Here is a 27,909-nt window from a genome sequence, read left to right on the forward strand (position 1 = left end):
ACAGAAAAACCGCACAGTCTGTTATAACGAGTACACTACTTAATTGTTCTAACACATCCATCATGTCCATCGCGCGATGCCTCCAGTGATAGAGTATTCTCATTACCTAGCAAATTTAACTTTTCAGTAAGTATCATCAACGATTTTAAGAAAATGCAGTTACGTTCTATCATTCTGCTTGTTGGAATCTGCGCCCTGGCCGTTGGTGTAGGGATTGGGGTAATCATCGGTTACTTCAGTAGCAGCAGGGACTCGAACCCCAAGCCAAGACCAGCTGATGAAGATATCGCAGATAGGATAATGAAGGAGATAAGCAGGGAGAATATACGAGATAACCTAAGGTAGGTTGACTGGAAATTCAAACTATGTTGAAGTATGAAATGTTTTGCAGATTTGACATTTTCATAAAACATTTCCGAATGAATCTTCTTGATCAGGATGATTGTTTTTTTTTATCAGGGTATTAATTGGTATCATTTATAGACATTTAAAGTGTTGTGACAGTTGTACTATTGGGAACTGTTCCAGAAAGCTGCCAATTGCACAATGGTGGGTTCCTACTATAAACACCAGCAGTCTGTGTTAGTATTGATACACATACCCTGTTTAAAATATGTGTAATAGGCCTATATTGTGCGGTTTGGCTTTACATTTGATTTCCAACTACAGCAATCAATATGAGAGTTGTTCATCGTCAAAACATTTTTTGGTTACAAATGTCGAAAAGAAGAAAGTTGATATACAATAAAAGCGTTAATAAGATTGAATCGTAGAAAAAGAACTCTCGCTATGATTTTTTAGCATCCAAATACTTTTTTTAAGTCAAATATTATCAAAATATACACAAGTTAAAATTATCACGCAATCAATAAATCAAGGCAAATTGTAACAATACTTCACATTTCTCTCGATATGAAATTTTGCAGGTGTATATCCAGTATGTCGTCCATTGGTGTTTGATATTGTCATCAATAATTATAGACCCATACACGTATTATGCCCATACCTATACAAATATTCGATATAAAATTCTTCTTTAAAATGAATTGACACGATAATAAAAGCGTCGTCAATACTCTCAATTCCGCATTTGTTGCATACTGTCCTATTAGCATTGAATGATTCATTTACTACCACTTTCAACTATACTGGATTCGTATAGGCCTATAGGCCCACATTGTTTATCTAACTATGATAATGCATATACAAGCCTCTTTGTCATTTCATATTACGCTATACGTCAGTTAGTAGAATACAGGGGCCTCGGAACCAATGGTAAAGGGAGGGGCTCTAGCCCCCCCCCCCCCTCCCCACTTTTTTCTAAAACCGTGTACAACAGCGTATAAACGATCATCTGATTGTGATTTTTTTATGGTCAGACCCCCCCCCCCTTTTTCAAAACCGTTTCGCGGCCCCTGGAATATAATGTATACGTCAACACGTTTAAGACCAATTCAAACCACAGTTTTCAATCTATATCATACTTCAGTCACACCAACGAAACCGAAGCCAGACCGATCAACTCTTACGTTATTACCATTGACATACTGCCGGTCGGTTTGGAGCCGGTTGCGTTATTGTGACTGCATGTAGCCTCGCTAAAGCCTAATTGACTTTGCAAGCTCCATTGAACTTCCGTATATCCCTAGAGCATGCATATTCATAATTGAAAGAGATCCAAGCTAGGGCAATGTGTGAACCTCTATATACCATCACAGAATGAAATATATCGTTTTGAAGGAAGGATAAGTTAACACTTGCAAGTGACCGGAAATTTCAGATTGATTTCCCAAGTGTAAGAGTAAAAAATTGATCGTAAGTAACTTTACTTTGATGGTGGTATTCATATATTTCGTAATTGCAGAGTAATATTTTTTTAAACATACATATTCCAATAGTTGGTGATATATAATCTTTAGGTCATACATAATAAGTTTTTTTTTAGGTCATTCATAAGTTATCGACATCCGTTTAGGAGGAAGAGCTACCATTCGCTTTCGTTGTATAATTCATTCTAAACCTTTAATCATTTTATTATTGTAAAGCATTATGATTTGCTGCTAATTTGTCTTTTGATAGATATAAGTTCTAAATTATATCATACACATGATACTGTAAATGTACATAGATGTAAAGGTCGATGTTAATAAAATACAATTTAAACAAACTTTCCCGACGTCTTTTTCATACACCCTTTTTGCGGATATGCTTACAAAAAGGGGTATTTTAGTTCATTCTGAGTTAGTGTACAAACCCACCAAATGAATCTTGAACTGTATTACCGATACAAATTATATGTGCGAATTATATTAAAAATAACCGAATATTCACAAAATCAAAACCTTTTTTTACATATAAAGTCTTAATCAATCGTGCAACAGGATATAAAGATAAAGATTAATAGAACGATGTTGGCAAATACTTGAACAGAGTAAGAATTAAAAACATAGTCCTACTGGGGGAAGGAGAGAGGGGGCAGTTGCCCCCACCCTAGAAATTTTGAAAACTAACATTTTTTACTGAAAATTTTCATAAGATTCTCCATAAGTGTGCACGAAACCCTTTTATTTCACTTTAAAATATGCAAAAGCACCCCAATAACAAGCTTGGTCACTTCGCTCCCTCACTTTCGAGTTTCTTCAAAATATTGTTTGTGTCTTGCCCATCCCCCCTCCCGGAAAAAAGTCTGCATACTGCTATGATAATACATAACGGACCAATATACAAACTATGATTTACTCCGAAGTTCTTGAAGCTATGCGTTATTATTGTTGTAGATTAATTACTTTTCTTTGGATAGGTTATATGTGCCTGTCAATTAAAAAAGACGATCTAGCTTCTTCTTATGGTCCATACTTTATTGGATCAAAACATCCGTTATACGTATATGTATAAACTGCTGCATATTATTATTATTCTGCTCCGTCACACTACATTGCCCGATGGAGGCGCTTATAATGGCTGTGCGGCGCGCCAAGAGATGCTTTTAACATCACTCACATCATCTGATCATCACATTATAGTGAATGTCTTGTTACATGATGCTATTTGAACCAATCACTCTACATGATTTAATCCATGTTGGATATTAACGATGATACATCCCCTTTTCATGACACAACATTCCTCCTGCGGCAATCGCTCTGGGCTATTAATAGGGTTTGTTTAGGGTTAGGTTTGGAAGGATCCGAGGTTGAAGATAGTCATTCGATTTGTGTGTCAAATATAGCGGAATAAATGCCATGAACCCCCTTTCTCACATAGTGTGAGGGTGTGTGTGTGGGTGTTGATTTTCAATAGACGTGTATCACTCAGATATGATTATATTCATGTCTGGGACCGGCATTTAACGGCACCATCCCAAAGACATAACCAGGGCTCGAAAATCTGCATCAATAATTGTAACTTCTCCAATGTAGCTTGGATTACATACAGGCGCACACCACAGTTGATTTCATGATTTTATGTTTCATTTCTTCTGTATATAAGGTATTACGCGAGGAAACCTCACGTAGCAGGGACGCCAGCTGACAGGGAAGGTGCAGAAGATATCAAACAGGCTTGGTTAGACCAGGGCCTGGACTCGGTTAGACTGGTCCCATACCAGGTCTATCTACAACACCCACCACCTCCTGAGGACGAAGAAAATGCTAATAAGGTAGACTAGAATAGTAAGAATGGCGATTATTTAGGCCTTAAGTTTCGATACTTTGGAGAAGTATTCATGAGGGTACTAAACTATATTTCAGTACAAATAAGAAATGCAAAAAAAAAGCATTAAAAATCTCCAAAGTTAATGAAAGGCAGCGAGACGTGTTTATCATGATTATAATCATTCAAGATTTTAGTGAACATAATTGTTAAAAAAAACCACGTGTTTACAACCTGAACATGGCGTTCATTACAGTTTCTCATATTATGTAATTATACCCAGTTTCCCTTTTCATGCCATTCTTTCTCTCTTTCCTTCCTCATTTCTTTTTACTTTATTACTATACTTGAAAAAAACATCAGGGACCTCCTGCCCCCATATCAAATTAAGGAATTAAAGCCCAATTGCTTGCTCCTTTTTCGACTCCCGATATCTTCCTCCCGTATTCCTCTTTCTTCTTCCAGCCCCTTTTCTTTTTTTTGTAATGTATTGTATATGAGTTACAGGTGTATACCACCAGCTAATGCTTTTAATGACTTGTGTGTTTTTAACATATTTAACCTTGTATAATAATTATGATTACATCCCTGTGACAACTTGCTTTTGTTGAATTAACTTGAGAAAATAATGTCTTCATGAGAAAAATAATGCCGCATTCGGTCCTTTTCTCCCTATATGTACTGGCATCGCTCTATCTGACCAATTAGGTTCAGGTGATAAATTCTAGCACCGGAGAAGTCATATATAACACCCCACTCAGAGCAGATCCGTTCGATGAGGATGAACTCCTTCAGCCTGGTATACCTCCTCCATATATGGCGTTTTCGGGGACAGGTGATGTGATGGTGAGTGAGTTCTATTTGATGCTAAAACTACCCCCAAAGAAACCGACCGATGGTATGTCAATAATAATCATAAGGATAATAATAATAATAATAATATCAATAATAATTATAATAATAATAATAATAATAACGTTTTATTTACCCATGGTTGCCACTTCAATCATAAGACTGCTCTTCCATCTGTAAGCTCTAAATAAAATAATATGTTATTATTACCCTTCTCCAGTCTAAATGCTGAGCGCCAAGCAAGAAGGCAGAAGGGTCCCATCTTTATTAAGTATTTGGTATGACTCGGCCGGGGATCGAACCCACGACCTCCCGTTCATAAAGTGGACGCTCTACCACTGAGCCAACATGCCCGGAAATAACCATGGAGCTATGTGTTGATAGCTCCATGAAATAACGTAATAGCTTTGATCGGTCTGGAGTCAGCGCTGACGTGACTTTAGAAGTTTATCAACGGGGGAGATCATCCCTGATAGGATTACATAAACATAACTGAATTTCAAGACAATGCTTGATTTTGTAGATTGCGCCACATCTAGTTAATTCTGCATTGATTCTTAATCTGAATATTCTATTCCAATTTTAGCTACCTATCTTTTCAAACGACGTAGCGTAATCATTGTGTTAATCACGGTCTCATGGGATGCTACCTATTTCATAGGCAGCACACTTTCAAAATCGGGTTTTCAAGCAAAAATAAAAAGATATAATAATAATAATAATCCGTTTTTTATATAGCGCTTAATACATCAGAACGACGTGTCTAAGCGCTTTACAGATATATTATTGCCCCGGTCATCGGATTCAATCAGTCATTCCCGCACACAATGTTTGCACATCCTCCACTCCCTGGGGAGTATTCCAGTCAGTCGCCGGTGAGGCGCACACAGTACTGGACAATGTACAATGACTTTCACATCCTACCGGGTACCCATTTAGCAACTGGGTCGAGAGTGGCAAAGTGTGGATTAACGTCTTGCCAAAGGACGCCAGACCGCGGTGGGATTCGAACACATGACCCTCTGTTTACGAGGCGAGAGTCAGAACCACTACACCACGGCTCCTCCGTGTATAATATAATAGCTTATTGCTCCCGAATGAAGGAGATTTGGGAGAAAAACCCTTTTTTTTTTGGGGGGAGGGGTTGTCATTTTTTTCTGTCAGCAATATCTGATCAGGAGCATCAACAACCCTATTTAAAATCGTTCCCAGACCCCTGGTGTAAATTGATAAATTTATACACCTCAAATTACATGAGGTTATTTTAATGAATATTGTAGATGGAAAGTGATGGCGTCTTTTTTGGATAATGTGTTAGGTTTCTCTTCATTAGATCTAAAAGTGCGCGCTGCGAAGCGACAACGGGGTATCTCTTTTCGAGAAAAGACAAACGATTACTACGCCCACGAAACACCGTATAATGTAATAAAAACATGAAACACAATTATTTATATATATCATAATTTTCAGGGTGATCTGGTGTATGTTCATTACGGAGCGGAGGAAGACTATGAATTAATTCTGAATGAACTGGACCCGACCATTAACTTTACAGGTAGGATTGCAATTTGCCGCCAAGGAGGGACGTCTCGTTATGAAAAGGTGAGAATGGAAATGACTTAAGTTGAGAAATCGGATTCTGATTTGGAAATGTATCTACCGGTTTTTTAAATGTTACAGATAATGTAGCTATCCTAACAAATTTGTAGTAAGTTATTTTTCACACGATTACCATCTAACAAAGTATATGTGTGACTCTGGGTTAATGATAATTTTACAAGCTGTATCTCCTCTTTTACTGCTGGTGTTTGAAATATTTTTTTTTCTCGATTAAAATGATGTGGCCTTTTGTCAGCTAGATGGATTTTTTTATGAGAAGTAGAGAAATTTAAGTACTTGAAGACATTCAAAGTGTTTAAATAAAAGGACATGCTCATGGATTGCTATATACGTTTATGTCTTGGGGTTTGGAGTGTGTGTGTGTGTGTGGGGGGGGTGAGTATACCAACTAATGTCATTCTTTAAATATTATATGCCATTTAATAATACATATGTGTCGAGCACCCTACGATAACAAGGTGGAATGTCTAACAGTAGGCCTATATGCCTTGCTCAATAAACATAACACAAAGATCATTTAGGTTCCACGTTTCCTTCTTGTTTTGCAGGCAGCCGTAGCCCAACGTTATGGTGTCATTGGCGTCATCTTGTTCAGTGATCCCTACGACTACTCAGTACCCCAGAACGAAGGATTACCATACCCTAACGGAAAGTTTCTGCCGGGTTCCGCCACGCAGCGGGGAGCTTTGCTTCGAGAGATAGGTGATCCACTGACACACGGCTATCCTGCTAAAGGTATGGATGCCATCTCCATTAATGTTTCATATTTTAGTTTTTTTAGTTTCCAATATGAACAAAATGGTTGATTACACGGTATTGTAATGGGGGTACCTGCGGCCTATTGGTGTACGGGGATGTGCCGATTAAATTGGGTTACTTTATGTGTACAAAAAACATTATTAAAATGAGATTTTATGATTTTGTTAAGTTTGTGGTAAGTTGATTTCATTATTGCTTTCTTATCTGAAAATAAAAGAGAACGAGGTGTTTACCTCTTCAATGAGGACTCAAATGCAGACGAGACTGCATGGCAAATCGTACAGACACATCGACGGATATCATCTAAAGTGGTTTTGAATAGGAAGGAAATTAGTTCCGAGGGATTTTAATGCTGATGTATTTAACCGGTGTAAAAGCAATGTTTCCCTAGAATAATATCATGCAGTTGCAAAGAAAAACTTCGAGAAAGTGTCAATTTTCTTTCCTTCTTTTTACAGAGTTGATTTTCATCGTTAAATGATTATGGAAATTTGTTTTGTTATTATTATTTTTTCCTTTAAAAAAATAATCAGAAACTAAACTTATTTTTCGTCATAAAATATTTACGAAATCATATTTCATTGATTTCCAATTCTTCATTTCTTTCAGTAATGTGATATACTATATCTTAATTGCGTCGCCGCGATTGGGGAGATTTCCTGGCGACTTGCAAGCATATTGATTGAATAGTTCCAAGAAAGTACGTGTCGGGTGGCTTATTCGACAGTTCAAACTATGCTTCTTAGCAAATCAAAATCAGGAAAAAATATCAGATTTTACAACTTTTCAAATATATAAAAGAATGCAACGCTGTAAACGCTTGAATTTGACAAGTCTCCTGGAAGTTGAGAATTGGTGTGAGCTTAACAATGTTTCTGTCTCGGAGTCGGAGACTTGATTTTGTCGCCGCGACGTCTGCGTTGGTGAGTAGGGAGTTTCGCATTCACTACGGCGCCGGTCTCTACAACGCACCAATACCTTAAAATACAAATCAAATCATAATTGAGCTTTTTGTCGAAAGTTGGTTGACCGGGACAGCAGATCATTCCAAGATTTGCAACGGACGAACATTTGACTACGAGTCAAGTGACTACGTTATTCGCTGCTGTCCTGGTTTACCAACTTTCGACAAAAGCCTCAATTATGATTTGATTTGTATTTTAATGTATTGGTGAATTGCAGAGAGCAACTCCGTAGTAAATGCAAAAACGCTCTAGTTACGGCATACAGGACAATAACTTAAAAGACCTTTCCTCTCATTCTCTCTCCCCTCCCTCTCTCTCCCCTCTTTCTCACCCTCTCTCTCTCTCTCTTCCTCAGAATTTGCCTTTCGGATATCGCCAAATGAAACCGACTTGCCTCGGATACCGGTTCATCCTGTCGGTTTCCACGATGCCGAAAAACTATTACAGTAAGAACAACGCTGTACGTATAATATGCACAATGTTTTAGTGACTGTGTGTGTGCTTATCGAAATGCAGCAAATGGGTGTACATGTTGTATGGAAAATTGGTATGAATTCGTTTCGATTCATACTAAACTGCATTTTGCACCGCTCTATCGCCGTTATTGCGCCGACAGTCATTGGGGAGTCCTTTGCTCAGCGAGGTAGTGGGGCGTGTTCGCGCCGTAACATAGAACGGATTAAAGGACACAGTAAATGTATTGAAAATGCCCGTTATTGACAATTAACAGCTAGGTCTTTGATGAGCATTGTTGAACCGGAAGAGCAGTTTCGTCTAACTTTCAGAGTTGACGGAAAACGTTGTTTGTCTGGAGTCAAAGACAAAACTACTAATTTGGTTCACCAATTTTCGTCAATGATTCATGGTTGCTCTTTGTCATGAAGGCCGTTTTAAATACATTTACTGTGTTCTTGAATCCGCTTTTCGTTGCAGAGCAAAATCTCCCATAAAGCCTTTCAGTGACGCATGCCTATGATAAGCCATTTTAATTTTTATTTATATATAGTATCATGATATCAATAATTCTATCAATGAATATGAATAAAAATTTGAAGATAACTTTTTCAATTCAATTCAATTAAACATTTATTTCTTCCGATTTATGTTACGTAGGTTACATTCAGTTTCATATAGAATAAACAGACCAGTAAAATAGCAGTATAACAATGAATGTAAATCCAATTAATAATTCATGTACAAGGAAGAATCGAAGGCGTAAAACCCCCCATAAAAGCAGCATGTGTTTGTGTTGGGATACGCTTGTAAGAGTATACAACTAAACAACAACAAATACCGAAAGAAATGGCAAAGGAAGGTAAAGAAATAGAGGAGAGGAGAGGAGAATAAAAGAGCCAGAGGGGCGAGCAAGTAGTAGAAAAGAGCGGGCATGAATTACATGTACTTCACATTATACAAGATGAATATACATGATAGTACAACAGGCATTTATGATACAAAATGGCAACAACGAATGCATGATTATATTATATAACTTATTACAGCACAGCGTGTGCCAAATACCGTGATGATTTATAACATGTTTGTCATATCATTTATATCATGTATATACAGTATGTGTATACAGATAAATGTATTTTGTGTTGTATATTTATCTGATTGTAGTAGGTTCCACGGTACACCATGTATCTTTCGTGGGCAATTTGTTGGTCATGAAAAGGACCACCAAAACTCGACGTTTCGACAAGTGTGTTATTGCAGTCAAGTTATTTATCTTGGATGTTTTTTTAATTAGGAACTTAGTGGAGGGGGTAACGCATCATATCCATACAGCACCTACAGAATATATAATGCAAAAGTATTAATACAACGTATTTTACAATTTAGTAATTTAGTATTATTGACGTAATAATGCTCTTCTTACTGGCATAATAATCCAAAATTATATTTACTTTAAACACAAACAGACTGAAATGCAAAGACCACTCTGTACTTCATGAACAGATAAACAGAAGTGGTGATTATATTTAGTTCTCTATCAAATGGCTGTTGCTAGCTTATGAAAGAAATGTCAGAATTATATTCAGATATATCATTTAAATGCACACTTTGAAAAAAAATCAGTCAACTTGACTAGATCAGTAGTCAGCTGGCAGCAATATGCCTTTTCACATTTCTTACTATATTATAGTCAGACGATGTTCTAGTTAAGAGAAAATAGGGAAACTAGCAGTAGAAGACAGCCTTTCTTTCGTCTAGTCATTTTTTACTGTTCTGTTTTAAGAGTATGTTAGAAATCAGTACTTGCAATATTTATGCCCCAGCCCCCCCCCCAAAAAAAAAAATACCCCTACGAACATCAACAAATAAACAAAAATGTACCAATTTTACCAAAAACAAAAATGATATACCAAGATTGTAGATCGTGCAGCATGTTGTACACATTCGAAAGAACACATTATGACATATAAGAGATTAATCGAGAACAATATTTCAGAAAAGAATGATAGTGGTTCTTCAGCATTCAGTCAGTAGAGATTGGTTGTCTCGCTGGCATTCCTTTAGGAGATCTATCGCTGTGTCCCTCTGAAACTCAGTTTGCTAAATCAGATACAAATCGGTTGAAGTATGGTTAATAAACTTTATATCAAATGATATTATTGCAATTACATCATAAATCAGGCGCGAAGCTATACACTGCTATAAATTTTTTTACTTCAAAAAACACAAAAAATCCTGCAGCAGAGTCACGAGAACACTTGTAATTGTACTGCACTGTGCAATCTTACATGCATTTCGCCTTTTTTAGAACAGAACTGTTTTGTAAAATTGGAGAAGAATTGTAAAAAAAAAAATTTCCTGTTATAACAATAAGCAGGATAATTTGGTTATTTCTTTCTTTAAGATCTGTTTTTTATTATTCTTCTGTAAAATCTTCTGTTTTTCTAACAGTGTATATTGTAATTGAAGTACCCCCTAATTTGCCCACCGCCCCCTCCCCACAAAATTATGAAATGTGAGTCTTGTCCAATTAGAATTCGGATATAATATATCACAGTGATTTGAATTGTAAGGAATCAGAATAATGCAAGCATATCTTCACAAATTATATCACAATCTTCGATGGAAAGATTTTCCTGCTCCCTAAGCTCGGCTGTAAAATCTAAATTCAGGCAGCGGTCATTCTTTATTATTCCTTTGAGTTGCCGATAATCATTAACATTATGGATTTTATAACTTAATGTTTATGTATAAACATTACAAAATCTTATTATATTTATGCAAAATATACAATTTTGGTCTCTAAATGTAAAAAGATGTATTTTCCTTACTCTTATTACTCCTCCTCAACAGTGGCATAGTGAGCCAAAAAAAATTAAGAGGGCCAGATATGGCGCATCGGGCAAAATTTATAAAGTTGTGAGCGAGCAAAAATTTCGACATATTTTATTACCAAAATCCAAAATTTTGAGAGCTTTGGACATCATATTCAGAAAATAATATTATGTTTCACCCTTCTGTCTTTCCTTTTCTTTCCCTTTCTCCTTTCTTTTTCTTGTTCACAAAATTCCCCAAGAACTCCCTCCCCATCTGTAAGTTACAGCTCCGTAATATACAATAAACATAGTTGTTTCGAATTATATTCCTCCTCTCAGAGAGCAATGCACATGATACATAGACAATATACGAAAGTGGGAAGGCCAAAGTTTTCAATGTATTTTAGACCAGTAAGTGTATTTCATGACAATATATACTTTTTATTTTAGCAAGGGTAATCGTTAATCTTGCTAATATTGATTAAAAAATAGTATGGCTTCATACTCGAAGATTTCATTTCCCTGAATCGAGCGTTAAGAACAAAATTCAATTGAACGTGGTGGAAAAAAGAGGATGATATATATATATATTGTTCTCTTTATCCATTTCTTTACAATATTTAAAATAAAAGAGTTGCCAAAGCTGTTGCACATATATAACTTCACACATTTCTATATTTTCTCCCATACGTGTACTGTATCAAAGCAATACCTTTGATCCAGATGAGGCATGGCGGCTTGTCATTGTTCAAAACCCACCTTCACCCGACAAAGGAAATTATAATTGGTATAGTGTCGAAAATCTGTCTATACCGGCGTTCAAAGCTGGGGGCCCGGGTTCGATTCCCGGCAGAGAAATTTTTTCGGCATTACCAATTTTTCCAAAGGGTAGATAGCTCTGGGGAACCTTGATTTAAGCTACGCCTACCATTGTTCTCTTCATCCATTTCTTTACAATATTTAGAATAAAATAGTTGCCAAAGCTGTTGTACATGTATAACTTCACACATTTATATATATATATATATATATATAATTCATTATTAGCAGAATTCTTAATTAGTCTTTGTCTATAAGTGAATGGTTTGGGTATTCTCGACATACCAGCAATGATTCTTTGAGATTCTCGATCGTCTGAGTAAGGACCTAGGTCCATGGTCTGAGTAAGGGTCTCAGCGACTAAACTCTGGAGACGGTTCATAAACTGCTCTGGGTTCTGTTCCTCTTCTACAAAATTACCATGCTGCTCTTCTTCACGTAAAAAAATGAAATAAAATATCATAGTTTTCCGAATATGATTTTACATTTTTTCGCACTCCATGCCTTCTCCACAATTAAGACAGAAGACTTGGAAGAAGGGTGATTATTATAGTTTGTATTGAAGAGTTTTGTTCCAAAAGGAGCTAAATCCACTTTTGGTATATTTCTGTAAATCAAGGTTTTTTTAATTCACCACTTTCCCTTATCCACTGTTGTTTAATTTTGATTATGATAGTACTATTATCTTATATTAATTAAATCATGATTTTGAAAATCTAGCATTCATTATCATTTTTAAAGAATTTTTGAAATTTTATTTTTCATGGATATAGCTCCTTTTGGAATAAAACCCTAGTAAAATGTCAATTTTTGATTTTGATTTTATATTTGTGATACTGGAAATTGAACACGAAACACATATATATGGCTAGCAGAGTCCATTTCACATCCTCTCTGATGTTTATCCATTGAAAATTACAGAAAGAAAATAAATGATATTTTGTCAGTTTTTTTAAGTAGAGTGACTTTTCGCTGTCTAATTCCAAAAGGAGCTAAATCCAAAAATATTCATAAAAATTGTGAAATTCAGTTATTTTCAGCAAGATTTGCACTGATGGTGAGAACTTGTTATTATCATCATTATTATCATTATTATTGTCAAGGTTGTTGTTATGCAATAAAAAGCAAATGATGCCATCTCCCCACTTTTCCTTTTGCATTTTTATTATGCAAAATTTCGATTATTTAAATTTTCTGCTTCCAAATTTACAAACAGGATGTACTCCTCATAACGAATCCTTGTTTTGTTATTGGGAGTCATACTTATTTTATTAAAAGTTTTAGGTAATAAATTTTTATGTAATATAAAAAAAAATGAATAGATAATTGATCAAGATTTCAAGTAATTGAAAAAAATATTATAGCGTCCTCCATGGTTCTACAAAGATATATATTTCAATTTTCCAAAAAACATATTTCACAATTAAAAAACTTTTCTTTTACTTTTCACTAAAAAATCATTTAATTTTTTCCCAAAAATATATTTCACTTTCGTCCTCTAAGAACAACTCCTTGTCACCTTTTCCAAAACGAAATTTCGCTCCAATGGCACATTTTACTTTAGCAAGACATTTTATTGTAGCTGCATTTCACTTTTTATTAAAATGTATTTAACTTTTAACAAAAATATATTAATATAATTATTTTTTATTTCATTCAAGGAAAGGTGCACCTTATGAGTGAAATATATTTCTTGAAGAGTGTAATGATTTTGTATAAAAAAAAAGGATGGTATTTTTCTCAGAAAAATATTTGTAAAAAGAGAATATGAAGTGTTACACTTTATTTCACTAATGGCTTTCTACATACTTCCCATTTACGCTGCTTTGTTTGTTAAAATGTAATGCAGTAAAAATGTCAGGGGGACTAAAATAATCATGATACTTGGCATAATACCTTGTACAGCAGTTTCAGGGCTTCCTTTTAGTCTGCTTTCTACTGTCGTTACCATAGCGACGAGGACGAGAATTGATATTGATACCTGCTTAGCCTCCATATCTAATATCTGCATCAATACGTAAAAAAACAATTGAGAATATTATAAAACATTCCAATTAATAAACAAAATGAATATATACTATTTATTCATTGGACTGGACATTAATTACAGGGCAACGGAAGATGAAACATTGAACTAATAAAATGATCGTATCGTACTTTATCGTACGGTTAAGTATAACTGATTTTGGTTTGGATTGAAACTTATCTAAGTAATAAAGGAAAATTAACAGAAAACAAAAACAGTGACAACGACAACATAAAGCTTCCAATTTGTTCTTAATGATTGCAATTGCAAAAAAAAGAAATAACAAAGGAACGGCCCAATTACTGAGAGTAATTGCATTTATATACTTACGTAGTTACAATGGCCTTCGAGCTAGAGTTATTCCTAACTTGTAAGCGTTCAAACAGTCTACTGCAGTGATTTAAATTAGTTGGGGATATGCGTAAAATCGAGTAGAATAATTCACAAAGTATCGGCCATAATTATGCTCATCATTTATCATCTTTATTGATTGGTTTGTTTTACTTATATTGGTAGGATTAATTTTCCTTTTTTTATGATACGAACAACTAACCATACGGTCATATCCAGTTTCATGCGGTTATCGGTTATAGCTCATTCACGTTTCTACATCTGGTAGTGGTAACTATTAAAAACTATATATCATGACCAAAAAAAAATAGAGACAGAGATTGATGGGCTTTTTGTTAAAGCTTGGGGGATTTACAGGCTCTACCAAACCTTTTGTTTTTGTACTCATTTCTTTGCAATCAATATCATTACACATTACATCCAGACATCTCTATGAACACACGTTATTGTGTATCCAAAACGTAAGTTATTCACTTTAAGGCCCCCTCACACCTAACCGAATTGCCTGAAATATGCATTGCGGTGGCTGGCGAATGGCATTTTTGTTCATCGCTTTCGATGGTAACTGATAGTAAATCATATTTACCCTTCGTGTTTGGGTTCGTACACCTTCTGAACTAACAGCTGCGATTATTTAAATTCGCGCGGAAATTTTGAACATGTTTAAAATTTTCCGACGAATTGAAAAATCGTTGATCATCTGTTTGAATTCGCATCTCTTATTTAGTCTGCGGTAATCGTTCGTTTATCGTTCGTGTGTTTAGTCGCGCAAAGTCCCTCATCGTGCTTTTGCCGAAGTGGACCGATCTCGAAAGAACCCTTAACGAAGCAACACGTTGACAAAAAATTAGTTATCTATTCCCTCGTCTTCGTTTCTAATCGCACGCCATATCAAACCATTGCTTACTGTTCGTTCTTCGTATTGGGTTATATCAACCCTTCGCTCACCTTCGGCTGCAATTTACTCAAAGAGGTAAACCAAAAAACCGATATCCTTCGCTTACCGTTCGTTGATAAAATTTGACAATAGTTAATGATCGCATGATTTGACGGAAATTTTATTTCAATTCGTTGAATTCGCGTGCATTTCGTGCATTTTTCCCATTCGTCACCCTTCGTCCGCCTACATTCGGTCAGGTGTGAGGGGGCTATTACATCCAAGTTCGTGTCGACTCCTTGGAATGCTCTTGTTATTGGATTCGATATTCCAGCAGTTAACAAGACTCACAACTCGGGTGTAATCATGGATAGGCATCTTACATTGACTGATCATATTACCAAAACTTGTCAACTTGCATTTATGGCCATTTTGAAAATTGGGCAACTTCGTCAATTCCTAAATAAAATATGTATTGATATACTTGTGCATGCTTTGATTAAGTCTTATGTTGACAATAATAACTCATGGCTTTCCAAAAAGGAATTACTTTGGGTACAGAAAATTCATAATACAGCTGCGAGGTCGATAGTTGGTGTTAGTTCAAGAGATCCGATCACACCTATGTATTCTAAAGAAACTTCACTGGCTGCCTGTTGCGAAACGTGTTCAGTTTATCCTACTTCTAAAACCTGATTTAGGCACAATACAATCCAGAACGTACATACTCTTCACAGATTCTTCTTACAGTACATCCAGTTAATTTACAAACATATGGTAATCGAGCATCTATAGAATTCTCTGCCGTCAGCAATAAGAAGCAAGAAGTATATCTTCCCTTTCACAGTTTAAGAGCACTCTAAAGACCCACCTTTTTAATTTATATTAGTATATGCATACTATTTGTTATTCAGATCTTTAAATGCTGTAAACACCTTAGTTGTTATTGTTCAAGTTCAAGTTCAATTTATTCAAAAAACCAGACATATTATTAGTACAAATCAATGATCAGATGGTACAAAAGAATACATGATACACTATGAACGGTTTTCTAGGACCCCGAAGAAGCACAGCTTGTGAGTGGGGCCCTATATACCTCTAAATAAGATGTAGATCTAAATGTATAAAATGACAAAGGAGAATACATAATAAACAGATATATCGACTACAAATATGTACAAAATGTACATTAAACAAGTGTCAGCATAAACACAAACACACTCACCCTCACACACACACACACACACACCCGAACACACATGACTAGGGTGGCCAACTACGAGATACATGTAAAACATAATAGACTCTATGGAAGAAAAACTTTCTAAATTAACTTAGATAATAGATTGTAAAAGATGTATTTTTACATTGCACTTTAAACCGATAAAGAGTTGTACAGTTCATAATATCAGAAGGTAACCTGTTTCACTCCTTGATACAGGTTGTTATGAAAGAATTTAAGGATACATTAGTTCTTACATAAGGTCGGTGGATAAAGTTATGTTGACGTGTATTGTAATTGTAGCGCCCGTAGATTGTATATACGTTTAGTTTAATATATTTTATTGTAAAACGTACAGAAACTTAAGTATTAATTAGTATGCGCCTATTTTTTTTAATAAATAAATACATAAAGCTAAATTCATTATAATTATTATTAGCATGCACTTTCTCATAAATATCACGGTAAATCTTGAAATTGATGGCGGCTAAAATAGAAGAGAGTTGTGACATAAAATAGTCAGTACTGGTCAAGTGGTTTCATGTTGATGAATCTTTGGATGCATTAGACATAATTTGAATAGGATAAAATGAACTAATTATCATAAGTGCTCCAGGTGCTAATTTTTTTTTGGGAATGATTAAGAATGTTTGACAGTTCGGGGGATATGGTTAACCAAATCTAATATTGACAATCAAGATTGCTTATCCCAAATGTCTGGAACATGAAATTGAATGAATTTAGAGGTAATTAATAAGTTAGGATTGTAAGATGAAACTTTCAAGATAATTATGCAAGATGGGTAGCGATTGAAAAAGCTATAACTCAAATATGTTTAAGATTACTGATATATTTGAACGAGGTGGTCTTCGATTTTTCTTTCCCATTTTAACTTGTACAGAGCAATGGGTGGCGCATCGGTTCCTAACTACTGGAAAGGTGGCCTGAATGCACATTACACAATTGGACCAGGTTTCACCGGACCGAATCAAGGAAAGTAAGTCTGTATGGTATCTTTGCTCATTTTAGGTTTGTGTTACAGTCACACCAACGAAACCGACTCCAAACCGACCGATGGCATGCTATTCCAAATAGCTTTGATCGGTTTGATCTGGAGTCGGATTTGTTTGCTGTATTATTGCTAGCATTATGTAATAGGGGTTAATAGGAGATAGGAAAGCACTTCATCAACATTTGTCGTCCAACTAGTTGTCAGAGCTGAGGTCCGTAGTATAAAACTTTTGCCATAAAAAACTCTGGTAAATAAACAAAAACTCTGGCAAATAAAATTATGCCATTGAAAATTACACATCTGGCAAAAAGATTGCCAGAGTTTTTTTTTAATGCAAAAGTTGTATGCAACGGGCACCTGATGGCTTTCCCTGAATTTGATTGACTGACAAGCATTGTTACTATGGAAACTGTTGGAGGATATAGAACTTGTAGGATATAACATACGACATCCTTAGGAGACATATTCAGTTTCCTCCAATCAGTTCATAATAATAACGGATACACCATATGCCAATAGTGACACTTTTGACAAAACATGATCTGATTCTCATCCTCCATATTGTGTAATATCATTCTCAATTATTATCATTATTATGTATATATCTTCTTGATAATGTTGTTGTCGTTTTTTTAATATTATTCCTACTAGCCAAGTGAGATTGGTAGTGAACTCTGTATCAGGACTGTATACAACATATAACACGGTGGGATTCTTACGAGGCGAGATAGAACCAGGTACTTATTGTATTATACCACAGTCATACCAACGAACCGACTCCAGACCGATCAAAGCTATTACCGATTACGCTTTTATTCGAATTGGCATAGTATCGGTTGGTTTAGTTGGTTTCGTAGGTGTGACTGTATCCTGAGGGTCCTCCATACCGAATCAGTTCCCTCTTCTCAGTAAACAGTGGCGGATTTAGCTTTTTGCTTAGAGGAGGGGGGGGGTTGACAAGTTGGTGTGACCAAATAACGATGAGCTTCTACCCCCCCCCCCCCCGTAAGTCCGCCACTGTTCTGCTTGCGCGACTCTTGTGAACAGGGTAGGGGTGTTTTGGAGTTGATCAAACACGTCCTTTTTCATAATTTTTATGGATCCCGAGGTGGTGGATTAAACCCCTAACCCCCAAGATCCTCCACTGGTATACTTTCTGCAGACTACTGCCAAAGGATCTCCAGCTTTTCTTCAGAGTAATATAAACATGGTTGTGACCGTTTCCGATTCTTGGACTGATTAAGAGCATAATAGTTTCAATTTACTTACTGCCTGCATGAGAGAGCAGCCAATAATTAATCTTCATTTTACCACCCTACATCCATCCCTTGTTTGTTGTATCTATTAAATGTCGTATACTGTCGATTCCAATCATTACGATGCAAGCAGAGCCATCAATAAAATTGGAAAATAATTACAAATACTGTCCAATATGTTTACGATGATACAGTCAGAATAATTCTTTTTCACAATTAGTGAAGACAAAAAACAAGACCCTACAATGCTGTGAATAATTATTTTCATTATTGTTATGTACCTATCCATTTTAAGAAAGATGAGGTGCAACTTTTCATTACAGGTGTAACAGGATGGTCTTATGGCGCAACTGTGCACCTTTCTGGTTTTGTGTAGCCCATTATAATGCTAATCACCTTTTGCAGAAAGATGCAAAATTGCATTTTATATTTGTGCTTCCAGGAAGAGATTGCTGAAGGTGCAGAATCGAGCCCTTGTTTCTTAATGCATAGGAAATGAATATAATTATGTTTATTTGAAATGTGACCGGAATTCTAAACTCATGATCACCCGAATAACACTGAGTGCATCTTCGTACAGATCGTTACGTCATCATCGGCAATCATCGGGATGCGTGGGGACTCGGCTCTATTGATCCAACAAGCGGAACAGCAACTCTCCTTGAAATATCAAGGGTCTTTGGGATGCTCAAGAAAGAAGGTAGATTAAAGGAACTCGACCATGGCCGTATACAGACTTTTTTGTTACGGGGGGGGGGGTGGGGCGGGGGCAGGCAAGACTATTAAACAATTTTGAAAAGCACAAAAAGAGAGAGCGAAAAGACCGAGCTTGTCTTAGAAGCACTCTTGCATTTTTGAAAGTTAAATAGAAGGATTTTGTGCCCACTTTTGATGGATTCTGTGGAAAATTTTCAGTAGAAAATGTAAGTTTTACAATTCCTGCCTTTTACGCTGCGTACGACCTTGAAATCAACTGGGGAATAGGGAATTCATTTCACGTTATGTGGGATTATATGAATGCGAGGCCAAAAAATAAATCGTACAAAATATCAAACTTAGCACTTGCCTTTATCGTTTGCGCTTTGAAGAAGCATTTGTTAAACATTTCAAACTAATAACATGTACAGTATATGCGTTTTACTGCTATGCCAGTTTTATATTTATCATTTAGGGTTATATACACTGGAAATGAAATATGTCTGTTACATTGTTGATATTATATTCGTTTATATATTGTTTATTCTCTAAAGGTTGGAGACCTAGAAGAACTTTGGTGTTCTGTTCATGGGGTGCTGAAGAGTTTGGAATGTTTGGCTCGGTAGAATGGACAGAGGTAGGAGGCGAAGTATTATTTTCAATGCAATTATTATTTTCGATGCAATTATTATTTTCGATGCAATTCATCTATCAACCGCAGATCAAGCAGGGTATTGTATTCTTTAAAAAAAATCAACACACACCCTCACACACCCACACCCCTCCCTCACACATGCACACACACACACTCTCAAGTCACACGCACGCTCTCCCTCTCTCTTTCTCTCTCTCTCAACACCCCCTCCCCCGCGCACACACACACACACGCGCACTGAATAGACTAAAGATAGTTTTTATTGCTTAGTTTTATTCTGAGACTGATAAATAGTGACTTTATTATTATGTGTCCTTATAAGTCCAAGCTTTAAAAATATGAATTATAAACCAGGCAACATTACACGCTCTTGGTCACGTAGTAGTAACACCACCCCCCCCCCCCCTCCCATTAGAACTATCGTAAATAATGAGATCCAGAAATAACAGAACGTTGACTGTGCTTTATTTTCATTTTCAGGAGTTCGGCAACATACTCATGGAGAGGACTGTAGCGTACGTCAATTTGGACATAGCTGTTGCAGGTAAAAAAATGAAAGTGGATAAATAATGCCGCATTTTCACCAGCAAAACGGACCCCGGACCTATCTTTCCTTATTTTGTATGACATACCATCGATTGGTTTGGATTTGGTTTCGCTGGTGTTGTCATTGTTGTCATTTTAAATGTGTTGATCAAAGTAGAAAGCTCAAAATGAAAGAAAATATATCCCCATTTATTCAATCAAATGTGTTGATCAAAGTAGAAAGCTCAAAATGAAAGAAAATATATCCCCATTTATTCAATCAAATGTGATTACTTTTCCATCTTATCTTTTTGCAGATACATATGTCCTGTATGCTTCAGCCTCACCGAACCTGCGTCAAGTTATCTATGAGGCTACTAAAAGGGTAAGCTTTATACCGTTTATAATCAAGAAAATAGATCTTTATTATAATATTACGAAGAGAAAATAAATCTGTTCATCTGGGCTTACGTTACTAAAACCATGGACCTACTGCTAAAACGGAGATGCAGTTTCACGTCCGATCCGGGATGCTTCTTCAGCCCGTCTGAACTTGCATCTGATGATTTCCCGCCAGTTCAGACGAGCTGAAGAAGCTAATGTATTAATGTAGTTGGAAATTACATTCATCATGTTCTGTTGTATGTTTCATCGTATAATAATTATGACATTTTTCCCTCCTTCATATCTTAATGATCAGGTTCCGGACCCAGATCCATCCGATAACCGAACAACCGTTTATGACACAATGTTAGAGCGGAACCCGGATTATGAGCCCGACTTACCATTGTAGGTATATTAGGCCTATCAGATCATGGATCCGTTTCATAAAACTTGTTATGATAACACATTTGCAATAACAGTTTAAAGCTACTGACTTCCTTCAATATGATTGGCTAATGGTAAATTTGTTATAGAAATTGTGCATTTGTTATCATGACAAGCTTTTATGAAACGGGACCCATATCTAATATCTGTAACCTATTATAATCCTCATAATTTGTTATCGGGAATTGAGATTGTCCACTTTATTTTATTCTCTTCATTTTCAGATGTGAAATAATGTTTAGCGATTTTTCTTTTTCGTTAATACCTGAAACCCAATAAGTACAAGCAATGCCAATTTATTAAAATTAGTTTAAGACACGGAAAAGTATATATAAATCTATTGAACTTCATTTACTTTTCCCCTAAAAATCGATTCATTAAGAAAATAGATTATGTTTGAAATTCATCGTTTAAACATATTTTTTAGAGATTCCAAAAAGCTCTGAAACACTATTATCTGTGGTCAAAAATTAATATATTGCAATTTTTATGTTTTCCTTATTATTTCAGAAGTTTACGAAATGTCAACAAGTAAAGTTTCTATTATCAATTTTCATTAATGTGTATCCCAAAATATTGAACAATAAGGAGCCACCGTATTTGATTTGATTTTATTTACCAATATAAAAACAATACATATAAAATTACAACATAATATAATACATGATAAAATAACATTGGATGGATCGCCCTACTCAGCTGAGCCATTACAGCACAACTGTTCTGCCGAGGGGTCCAGCTATATTAAATAAACAACATGAAATTCATATAACAAAAATAAATTAATGGATTTCATTGGATTTTATTGGTAATAATTTTACTCTTTCATTTCTGTTTTTTCACAGTATAAATCTTTTAGTTGATGGAAGCGACGACTACGCTTTTGAAAAGAGGCTGGGAATATCGTGTATCAGTGGTTACTACATATACGATACGGTAATGTATAATTATGTATTGTTTGATTGAATGATTGATTTTATTTCTGCATTCACTTGCGTCAGATATAAGTAAACAATATAACAGCACTGAAGATAAATATAAAAATATTAACAAAATTCATTATTCAGTAAATAGAATGACAATTTCAAGCAAAGCAGGAGACCGCCATGTAGCTTGATAATCATGGCCTCCCCGTACAAATATTTTTTTTACAAATATTTCTTGCAAATCTTCATACCCAAATTATTATATGCAAACAATAGCATTTTATAATTTTAGCAGGTGTTCAGTGCAAGTGTTCACATTTAAAGCAATGTTAATTATGTTGAGTATCTTTTAATGCGATATTTTGTACACTAATTTTGTGTGCTCTTTCCTCAGCTATGAATTTGAAACTGTTGTTGATTATTGGTGTGATTCATATCTTACTTTATCGGCATATAATACCTTCACAAAACAATATCTCATTTATTTTTAAATAGTAATTTCTAATGTCTCATTCAGGGGTCAAAATGTTCAAAACAATTATCTCAAATTTCTTGTTCTTCCTCTTTTTTAGAGCACACTACCTATATTATTCTACTCTCTTTACCACACCCAATATGAGACGATCCGTTTGATGGAAACTTATATCGATCCCGACTATCGATACCATCAAGCAGTCGGAAGAGTATTCGCCGAGATGACGCGCATCCTATCAGACAGCGTGGTGTTGCCGTTCGATAGTTATGGATATTACCAAGAAGTCGAGAATATGTTTTATTATCTGGGAAATAGCACACAATCGATGGATATCGCAGAACGAGGAGTATCTTTAGGTTTGTACAATATTGTATTTATGAAAGGACTGGGGCGAAAATGAGTTTGGACAATGAAAAAAAAATGAACCAAGAAAAACGGATTTCGTTCCTTTTTAATATATGATCAATATAGGGCCCATTTTGATTGAAAAATAGTATATCCCGTATACGTTATTGGACCTTCAATTCCATTCACCAGAAGACATGCGAACCCCCCCCCCCCCAAGAACACCAATTGCCATAAGATTATTGCAAAATATTAGGGCTATACAAAGCAGATTTTCATTAGAAACATTAGCCTCTCAAATTTAGAAGAAGTTTCCTTTTAATAACCAACTTATTTCAAGGAGAACATGTGACGATCGCCTGGAGGTTTATAACCCTTTTTGCTATTGGTACAATCTACCTTTTTTGTTTCTCGTTCTATCTCTTCATATTTTTTTAAAATATGTTGATTAACCTTCCCCCTCACCATCTGTTTCTATATCTGTACCGTATAATAATGTGTATTTTTCGGTTTTTCTTTATAGAATCTCTTGACAGAGCAATTGGTGAACTGTTGGAAAACACATTGGAATTTCAAAAGAGAGTAGAGAGCGTTGACACGAATAGGTGAATATCCAACGAGTCACAGGGGCGGCACCACAGGTCGGGGCAGGGGTGGTCAGCCACATAATGTTTTCAAATAATAGACCGATAAAAAAGAAGAGAAAACCAGAAAGATAACACAATGAATAAAAAAGAGACATGTAGCTCAGCTACCGCTTTAGTAGTATCGAGCCCTACAGACATGAAATGTGCGATATCCCTTAGAACTTTATGTAATTTCTGGTTTATCTCAGAATTTCATTTTACGGCAGGCACCTCTACCTGTTTTTGATATCGTAGTAAGCATACTGGCCGAATTTGTTTCTCCGTGCTGGCTCTTGTGTGCACTCGAGCTCGGTCTTGCCCCCTGAGCTGCTATGTCGGGATTCTTTGGAAGGGGCATGGCGCATATCCAACTTCTTCAGTGACGCCGGTAAGACTGACACCATTTTTGGTTGCAGTTTTCGGGGCAACTCACTCTCGCATTCACACACCCTCACAAATACACACTCATCCCCCACACATACACACACACAGACACACCGACAACACACGCATATTTTCACACACAAACACCACTAAATCTGTTTCTTTTTGCTTATTTCTTTTGATTCAGTGACTTGGCTGTCCGGCAAATCAACGACCAGATGATGTTTCTAAGCAGGGCATTTCTCGGAGAACTCCCGGATAACAAACAAGATAGGTAGGGCTCCTCTTCTTTCAACATTTAGAACGATTAAATAAAATCACCATTAATATTATAAAGATCTACCTTCTTGCACTGGGGAGCTCTTTAATAAGCAAATCTTTCTAGGGCCAGGGTACCCTGGGCTGTAAATATATTCCATCAATGATTATGCTCCTCCGAAACCACATACTGTAGTGTGAAAAAAAAGAGATGTCTGTTATCTTTTAAGCTCTGTTTCATTCATCACTCTAAAAAATCGAATGTTAAATCAACATTTGAAAGGTTGGAGGAGTGACAACCTTTTCCAAATATTACATCCAACCTTGCATAAAGCTGAATCCAACATTTTAAGTGTGGGGTAGAACCATTTAAAGTGGTAAATGCAACATTTAGAAAATGTTGTCACTCCTCCAACCTTTCAAATGTTTAGTTATCATTTCTTTTTTTAGAGTGTTCCTTCATGTTTCCATTACGAAATCAATATATTAACACATCAAATGATCTCTCCCGACACAGGCATCTATTATTTTCACCTCGGGTTACAATCCCATTAAGTACTGAAGACGTACCATACACCTTTCCTGGACTCCAAGACGCCTTACACCACATCAGTGACGCTCCTGACCAGGAACAACGGTGGAGGGTTGTAGAACAACATATCGCCGTTTTAACTCATGCTATAGAAGCAGCTAGCTCTGTATTGAAGGATGTTACGTCATGGTGACGTCAAATGATATGTAATTTTATTGAAATTATGCAGATTTGCCACAATGGTTGAGAGTTTCGTCCCATGGAAGGTAGCTATATAGGCTGTAGAGTCAGCTCGGGTTGGCAACCCTGTCACAAAAGTTAGGAGAAAATAATAAAGAGAAAGAAGAGAGAAAGAGTGATTCAAGAAGTTATTGAGGGTCAATGTTGTGAGGGCTTTCAACAGATGCCTAATTCCATCCCTCAAACTTTCAAGAGGATGCTCATACAAAAAAAATCAGTTTATTTGTTTAAATCCTAGACATGTACTTGAACGACTTTGATCGAGGACACTCTGTTCCCAGAATAAGTCCTTGTATCTTTATTTATTTATATGTATATTTTATTGTTTTTGTCTACGAGCATAATGATTCAGGTCCACTCTACCTAAGACCTTTACTACAACCGCAGTATTACTGCCATTATATATCACATAATATTAACCATGCCATTCCATGAATGCGATTGGTCAAAAGTAAATCTCGAGGCGCACCACCTACCCGATCATGCCGATGGTGATACCTAGTGGTATTGTTTTCTACTTCTTCTTGTTCCTCTATCTTTCCTTTTTTTATCATCACAAGGAATGATATGAATATTATTATAATTGTACATGCAAAATAGGTGTCTTTCACTGTGTTCTATCCATGATAAAACTGGGTTGCTTGACTTTCTTTGGTTAAATCATATCAGACATATGAGATGTGAAATACAAAACAAATAATCACAATACCTCTTTATGGTTTAGCAATCTGAAGACTCACAATGTAGGAAACTTGCTGATTCTACATGTCAGCTTAAAGGGGGTGGTCTCTCCAATGGTAATTATTTGCATACAATATAATATTTTGCCCGTGATAATAATGTTTAGCAATATTTTGAAAAGTAATATTTTCCTACTTTGAAACCTAGAGGTTTGCATAAACAATTGAAATAAGGCAAGGATTTAATATTCATGCAATTATACGACTAATTTTTTTTTCGCAAATAACACATTGCTATATTTTCGTTGAAACAATGTCACGTAGACTTTTTTATATCGTGCGTATTTACATACACTATTTTTTGTAAAGGTTCTTAGCAATTCAGCCTATGGCTGCATGGAAATTTTCTGATAAACCATTTCAATTCATATCGATAACTTTTTATTTGATGCTGGGGCAAAGACGTTGCAAACATGTTTTTGAATATTCCAATATCTTTTATTTCAGAATTCCCTTTCAATGCGTAGTGTGATTCTTCTGTACATGATCGCAATACAGAAAAACAAAAATAGATACAATTTTAATTCTCAATAGAAATTGTATAACTATCATTCAATTTTTTTTTGTTTCACAAGCTTTTGATTTCATTGTACTGTTTTTCTACTATTTTTATCTTATTAATCTTTTACATTAAAATCAATAAACAAACACAAAAAATATATACAATTAGTTTCACATTTCACAAGCTTTAATTTCATTGTACTGTTTTTCTGTTATATTTATCTTATTACTCTTTTCAAGAAATCTTAAATTAATGACTAATTCTCTCTTGAAATCTTGAAACATAGAAAAATAACTGCATTTTTTTTAAAGTGAACTGAGCCAACACATAGACTCAAATCGTATATTGTGCGAAAACCAAAATTACGTTCAGAAAAGCCATGTTTTCATTTTCAACATCGTGGCCAATTAATAATGTTTTCTTATTAATTTGAATATTCACATTAAACTGGATCTTAATGAAATACCGTATAGTTTCTGCCAAAATAAATTCACATGTGGACAATGCAACAAAACATGATCTAGAGTTTCAATTTGTTTACAATGGTAACAAGCCATGTCTGATGTGCTATTCCATCGAACTAAATTCTCTTTATACGGCAAAATCCGATGCAGCAATTTGAAATTATATTGTTTTAACTCTGTTATTAAATAATTTTCCAAACTTAAATTTGGAAAATTTATTTCAATTTTAGACACAGATAATTCTACTGTGTGGAATAATCTTCACTCAGTTCAATTTATGCGTTTCGATTATTACACTTAAAATTGAAATATTACTTAATAAAAAGTACTCAAAGATTGTCTTTCATGTGGTCTTTGTTATGTGACGAGTTTGTGCCGATATGGATTTCTTTGATATAATTGAATATTTTCAAATTAATTATTACAAATTCAATTTGTATATATTTCTATCAGTATAACCTAATCTTTTTTATATTAAATGACAAGGGGGTCGTCTTGACAATTCATACATCTGTTTGTTTATGACTCCCCAATTCCGATGATTTAATCATTTTTGTAATCTTTTACACTGCATTTTTTTACCATTATAGTCCTAAACTTTAACTAACTTTATGAATTGCTCTGTTTTACTGATGTTGTCATGATTGTATGATATTTAGTATGTTTTTATTGGAATTGAATAAAATTAAGAACATTTTGTTTTACTTCATCAATGGTCATGTTTACCAAATTCTTCTTTATAATTGATTAAGATAAAGCCTTGCGTTTTTGATTCCTCTGTTTCATTTTACATGTAACCTTTAATTCTTTTTATCTATATTTATTGCAACATCACTCAACTCAACAATATATCCATCATCTTCCCACAATATTACATTTTATTGATGTATTTCTTATGACGTTTATTCTGTTGTATACCTATGTATATAAACCTGTATGATACACAACCCCCCCCCCTAAAAAGTCAACCCCCCTCCCCCTTATTATTATTATTTTTTTGCTTGACAATATTTTTTGAGATACGAAAC

At 35.3% G+C, this 27,909-nt stretch overlaps 1 protein-coding gene across 2 annotated transcripts; it reads left to right on the plus strand.

Moving 5' to 3' along the window:
• LOC129258579 (N-acetylated-alpha-linked acidic dipeptidase 2-like) lies at positions 1–27,592 on the plus strand. 2 transcript variants are annotated; one of them, XR_010293303.1, is made up of 19 exons: positions 1–341; positions 3,490–3,658; positions 4,360–4,497; positions 5,974–6,105; positions 6,672–6,858; positions 8,203–8,293; positions 17,319–17,414; positions 18,081–18,166; positions 19,266–19,385; positions 19,936–20,018; positions 20,517–20,580; positions 20,879–20,946; positions 21,262–21,350; positions 22,235–22,325; positions 22,888–23,146; positions 23,659–23,740; positions 24,333–24,419; positions 24,921–26,480; positions 27,112–27,592. XR_010293303.1 is itself a non-coding variant. In XM_054896826.2 (18 exons), the coding sequence occupies exons 1-18, from the start codon at positions 154–156 to the stop codon at positions 25,126–25,128; spliced, it is 2,238 nt and encodes a 745-aa protein (XP_054752801.2). In that variant the 5' UTR covers positions 1–153; the 3' UTR covers positions 25,129–27,592. The 2 variants fall into 2 exon arrangements, 1 of the variants encoding a protein (XP_054752801.2); XM_054896826.2 differs by having other exon boundaries at positions 24,921–27,592.
• Positions 27,593–27,909: the final 317 nt, after the last annotated feature.

Source organism: Lytechinus pictus, chromosome 4, assembly GCF_037042905.1.
Source record: "Lytechinus pictus isolate F3 Inbred chromosome 4, Lp3.0, whole genome shotgun sequence".
Taxonomy (NCBI): domain Eukaryota; kingdom Metazoa; phylum Echinodermata; class Echinoidea; order Temnopleuroida; family Toxopneustidae; genus Lytechinus; species Lytechinus pictus.

What these genes read in the sequence shown, in the direction of transcription:
- LOC129258579 (XM_054896826.2), top strand. Translation starts at nt 154, where the DNA reads ATGCAGTTACGTTCTATCATTCTGCTTGTTGGAATCTGCGCCCTGGCC. An exon ending in CGGGGACAGGTGATGTGATG is followed by an intron (nt 4,498 to 5,973) that starts GTGAGTGAGTTC and finishes CATAATTTTCAG; the next exon opens with GGTGATCTGGTGTATGTTCA. An exon ending in ACACGGCTATCCTGCTAAAG is followed by an intron (nt 6,859 to 8,202) that starts GTATGGATGCCA and finishes TCTCTTCCTCAG; the next exon opens with AATTTGCCTTTCGGATATCG.